Below are 6,032 nucleotides of genomic sequence, written 5' to 3'. Positions count from 1 at the left end.
ATGTTCATGGGCCAGTGACACCACCAATTTGAAGTGATCTATAGTTAATAGGTTTCTTCTGGTACATCTGCTGTAATAACAAAACTAATAATTATAAAATATATATATTACCCAAATATTATTAATTATTATTACAATTTATAAAGATTTAAAACCACGTGGGTTTTTCATTTTGGGTGAACAATCCCTTTAACAGCAGCTAAAATAAAGAATTAAAAAGGTTTTAGGAGTACAAGACCACTTTTTTAACCAATTAATAAATTTTAATTGACCTTTTTAATCAATTATGATTTATTGAATAATATTTTAAGTCCATTCCTGCATAAAAAAATATTTTAGGTCTTATCATATCCAGGAAAGCAAAGTTAAGCTATTAATTCATTTAATTTTTACAAATATTAGCCATGGTTTTATAGTAAGAGTGGAAATAAAACAACATGTTTGTGAGTGTACTTTGACTACCAGTTGTATATTGACAGTTTTGCTACGAACACCATGGTTAAACCATGTTGACTTTGTATTTTTGCTTTTACATTTGACACTGGTCATAATTTATACCCTTGATAACCAAGTAATTCTGGATGTTCATGCACGGAGGTTTCAAACAGCAGTCATAAACCTTGCTCCTTATTAGCATATTTGTGGCAAAGTGCAGACTTGTTAGGTGCAGAGAAAAGTGTCAAACCGCTGTGTGAACAGACAATCCTGCTGCAAAATGTGACAAATCCTAAACGACGGTAATAGCTTGATTGCTGTATTTACATGTCTGTACTGCACTTCAATAATGCGACTAAAAGCGGCATACTCCACACTGTCACCTTAGAATTTTAAGGTTCTATCTGACATTTTTGTCAAAATTGAGTTATTGACAGATTCTTATTAAATGACAACTTATTTACATTATGGGATGTTTTTTTATAAGTTGTTTACATTTTAAGACGTTTTATTTAAAAAAACAAATGTTACACATAACGTTTGCTATGGAATACAAAAACTTTAAAGCTCAATATCTCATAATCATTCAGAACACTGATAAAACCTTATAATTCCAAGGTGACGACATGTCTTAATCCGATTTCTGTTTAGTTCAATTATGAACTTAATCGGATTAAATTATTCAAAAATCGCTGTTTACATGGTAGACTTTTAAACTATTGTCTTAATCGTATTAAAATCAGGTTATTGGTGTCTATGTAAACATGCTCACTGATACGCCAAACTAATCAGCTAACCTGTTTAAGTAAAGCCTCTAGCATTTGAACATCCTCATAAATGGGCTTTTTGTGCTGTAAACTTCTTCAGTTGAGCCCTGCTCCATCACAAATTGCAATCTTTTTTTTTTTCAACTGTAAAATGACCATCTATATAATATGTGCTCATTTTTATGACCGTCCAAAGCATGTGAGATGATTTGCTAGACCTGAGTGTTCCAAAACCTGAACTTTGTAACAACATTTCACACTGCAAGTTTGGCACTGAAGATGTGATCTGTAGGTTTTATAACTCTAGTTAAAGACCAGAGCTAACACCTCTGCTATATTTGAAGTATGAAATTTTCCTTCATCCATGGTTAAAATGGTTATTTAAAATAACTTTAACTCAGAGTTAAGCACTGTGTGAAAAACACAGTTATGATAATGACTCAACAGTGCTAACCTTTTATTTCTTGTTGAGTCTAATCTGTTTTTTGGCCACATGGCTTCATCTTCTGATGTTGTGCACCACTTTTGGCCGTCAAAACAACACAATCTTGACTGCCAAATACATCATGTGACAAGAGTCCAAAATACAGCCATAAGAATAGTGCTAATAGGTGGCACGGTGGCACAATGGGTATCGCTGTCGCCTCACAGCAAGAAGGTCGCTGGTTCGAGCCCCGGCTGGGTCAGTTGGCATTTCTGTGTGGAGTTTGCATGTTCTCCCCATGTTGGTGTGGATTTCCCCCATAGTCCAAAGACATGCGTAGTGTATTGTGTGAATGCAGTGTATGGGTGTTTCCCAGTGCTAGAAGTGCAACCACTGCATTAAATGTATACTGGATGAGTTGGCGGTTCATTCCATTTTGTTAACCCCTGATTAATAAAGGGACTAAGTCGAAAAGAAAATGAATGAATGAATAGTGCTGATAGTTATAGTTGTTTATTATTCATATACATCAAAGGAATAAATAGAGAGATCAAAACTCAAACAAAAAGTGCTTCAGGGGTAATTAATGTGTCTGTGCTCTTAGGATAAGGGATTCATAAAGATAAACAACAAAATCAGAAGTTAACCCTGATGAAGGCAAGTTTTGCCACAATAGTGCTGTTTTTTTTTTTTTTTTTTTTTTTTTAATAATAGCAGTGCCTTGGACTTATGATTTTGTTGTTTAAATAAAGAGATCATGTGGAAATTCTCAGTTCCTATACATTTACAATTTATAATTGAGTAAAACAAAATTAGTTTGTTCTGCAAACTGCTGATAAATTCTTCTAAATAAAAAAAAATGCTAATGTAAAATAAATAAAATGACAATTTAGTTATTTGTTGTTATATTAATTTGTTTATATTAATAGTTTTAGAAGATTTGTTCAAAATGGGAACACCTTTTTTCATGAAAGGACAAGAACACACAACTATTATGGTATAAGTTTTTAGACAAGTCATGCTTGTATATGCTGACTCTTATGAAATATATATTTTTATTTGAAAAGTAGCTGAGAACTCTGTATGTTTGTGAAATCTGTTTTTTTTTAAGAACAAATGACTGAATCATCAGTTTACACAGTTCAGTTTTACCCTGTAAGCATCATTTACAGTCACAAGTTAAAAAACAAATTCAGAAAAGCATACATGCTCATTGCAATCTCTGCTATTTGAGTATATGCTGGAATGATAATTGTGCACATTGCATTTATACTGCATTTGCATGAAAGCTTAATTTTTATAGAACTAAAAAAAATCTATATTTTGATATATAAAGGCAATCTATATATTAAAAATATGCTACTGATGCTACCATTGCTTGCATTTTCCATCCGCCCCAATGTCTGAAACATCAAGTTACAGAAACCATCTGGTTTAATCTGTACCCGTCACAAACAAACACGAAGGCTCAGAAAATGAATCCAGGCGCTACAATTTCAGAAAAGTGCAAAGATATAAATATTTTCCCTTTTTTTGTTTTTTTTTTCCTCCTTTATTTTATTTTTTCCAGAACTTTTCGAACCTCTTCAGGTTTGTACCCCCAAGGTCCGATGCCTCCCTGTTAGGAAGAATAAAAATTGTGAAAATCCTTCTTCACTGTGGACTTCCGGATGGATATATTTAGACTATACAACACACTAGAGCTCAAAAATGCAACAAAAGCAAAAGAGCAGACCCAGGCGACTATAAAACTCATGCTTTGCCTCATGCTGTTCAGCTCGTTCCAAACCTTTCACCTCTATAAACACGTGAAATCTCTTACTGCAAGAGCACGGGCCATGTAAAAGCCCCTGGCCAAGGTCAAAATGTTCCAAAGGTTTCACTCGCAGCTCTCAACTGCTCTCACGAGAGCTGTTATGAAACTTTGGAGGCATTTCCTGTACTGCGTGCAGATTTTCAGCATTGCGAAATACTCACCTGATAGATAACTTTGCCGCTTTGAATGACATAGAGCCGCTCGGGCAGGGCTCCGTATTTGCTGGCAGTTATGTTGGTCATCTCATCCACCACCACAGGGCATAGAGGGTCTTCTTTGAGCAGGGTCCGAGCTGCAGCAAGCCTCTCCTCCAAGTTTTTGTGCACCCTGATGTCCACGTTGTTTGTAAAGGCCCATGCATCTATAGCAAATATGCAAATGACTCTGCATTATATAAACACCCTATTGTTGCATCAAGGCTACTGTAAACTTGCTACAGTATTGTGATTGTTATTACCAGTTGCATGAGCCTCAGCAAGGTAAACAATGAGGAAATCTGTGACATCGCTGAAGTCCTTGACAAGCTGTTTGAACTCGTCAAGTTTGTAGAGAAACGGGGGTCAGGTGCAGCTTCCGAAACTCAGAACCAGTGGACGGTTACCTGTATTTAAAAAAAAACAAAAACAAAACAAATGAACAGAATGGATCAGAACAGCACCATTCATATTATATTTATAATAAATTATTACAAGTATTAGAATTTAAAAGTAATATAACTATTTAAAATAAAATAAAAACAAATCCATATATGATAAACCAAGTTTACTACTACTACTACTACTACTACTACTACTACTAATAATAATAATAATAATAATAATTATAAATTGATAACAATAAATGTGATTTAATGTAATAAGCAATAAATAAATGCAAAAAAGTCGTATGACTGAGAGCTCAATTTAAATATTGCAATAATAATAAAATATTGTTGAAATAAAATCTTGATTGTGCAGTAAGTTAACTTATTTTAATTAAGCAATCAATATTCACTAAGAAAATGGAACTAAATAGGGTTGAGCAGTCAGTTTATATTAAAACAACAAATATTTAATATAAATTTCCAAAATATTGAAAATATTCTAATTATTCTAATAAATATGATAATTTGCATAATGTATTTACCTCATATGCATCCTGCCGAAGAAGTAAATACATTATGCAAATTATCATCATATTTATTAGAATAATTGGAATATTTCTAATAATAAAAATAATCAAATAAACATGGTGATAATTTGCATAACGTATTTACTGTACCTTTAAGAAAACGATGAACGCTTGTCTTCTGTCGGTCCAGGGTAAATAAAGCGCTGTCCGGAGCGGCGTGTCCCTCAAACGCCTCGAGGCCCAGCGAGCACCAGTTGACGAAGAACAAGGTTTTAATGAACGCCAAAGAGAACAAAGCCGGTCCCCAATCTTCGTATTTGAATTTAGGGTTTTGGGTCATCGTAGACCTCTCCCCCATTTTCAGATGGATTTTCCTCATGCGTTCTGGGGAAATGATTGACAGGAGCTTCAACAGGGACATCTGCAGGATAGCAGCGCACACCATCAACACAGCTGATATATAAACAAAAAGTTTTCTCAGCGCAAATCCCACTGTGGACCCCATCGAGAGATTTGCGAGTGCACGCGTCGTGCTGTAAACACTACACCAAACTAAAACGATATCAAAGTTCGCGTATGTTTTACTAAAGAGGCGTGCCGTCCTCCAGAACAACATTATATCACGCCGAAATCAGGAGAATCGAATCAGAGGTTTCGCTCAGGATTATTTACTAGTTGCGCCAGAACGTCACTCTGCGTAATTAATATTCATGAGATAGGATTTAATAGGTTTTTGGCTCTATTATATGTGTGGGACTCATGGCGGTGCTACTGATTAGATCTAAACCATTCCCATCATAAGGACCCGTTTTCGGTCAAATAAATAAATAAAGCAAAAATACTGATATTGTGTAAGATTATAAAAAATAAGATTATATAAAAAGTTACAGGCCTGTTGCCAGCCTGATGTAAAGGGTGATTCTTTTTTTCTCAAAATGTGGACCTTTTATATTTTGTATTTATTTATAAGATATAAATACCGAGTTTTAGTGACATTGTTAGCTGTATTAAGCGTGTTGGATGGTGATCAAAGACACTTTTTATTGTTCCTAAAGATTTAGAATAAAGAAAAATTAATAAATACTTATTTTTAAAATACAATCACATATTATTAGAAAAAAATATGAGTCTGTTAAAGTTTTAAATTAAAAAACTAGCCTACTGTCATTTATTAGGCAAATAGCAAACTGGCCAGCACATTCAACTTTCCCATTTGAGCTTTATAATTTAAGCTTCGTGATTTGTCTAGCCTCTCTTGGGGGAAAAAAATACATTTGATAAAATTCATTGATAACAACAATATCTAAATTAGTTTTCAAATTAGTTTTAATATTGGCCGCTTTTGGTGCTTTACACCTTTTAATTTGTCATTTTTGTTTCAAAAATAAGTTCCACAATTTAGAATAAATGTTACTTGTAAAATGCTTTCTCTGTTTGAAAACAATGCAGCAGTAAAAGATGACTTCACCTACATCTAACT

At 33.8% G+C, this 6,032-nt stretch overlaps 1 protein-coding gene across 1 annotated transcript; it reads right to left on the bottom strand.

Moving 5' to 3' along the window:
• Positions 1-2,123: 2,123 nt before the first annotated feature.
• Positions 2,124-5,191, bottom strand: dio1 (iodothyronine deiodinase 1). The gene is made up of 4 exons (XM_056464405.1): positions 4,703-5,191; positions 3,900-4,043; positions 3,604-3,803; positions 2,124-3,244 (listed from the first exon to the last, which is right to left on the bottom strand). Exons 1-4 carry the CDS (start codon positions 5,166-5,168, stop codon positions 3,179-3,181), a joined length of 876 nt encoding a protein of 291 aa, XP_056320380.1. The 5' UTR covers positions 5,169-5,191; the 3' UTR covers positions 2,124-3,178.
• Positions 5,192-6,032: the final 841 nt, after the last annotated feature.

This window comes from Danio aesculapii, chromosome 8 (assembly GCF_903798145.1).
Source record: "Danio aesculapii chromosome 8, fDanAes4.1, whole genome shotgun sequence".
Taxonomy (NCBI): domain Eukaryota; kingdom Metazoa; phylum Chordata; class Actinopteri; order Cypriniformes; family Danionidae; genus Danio; species Danio aesculapii.
The sequence above is the reverse complement of the archived record's forward strand: the minus strand, read 5'-3'. Positions and strand labels throughout refer to the sequence as shown.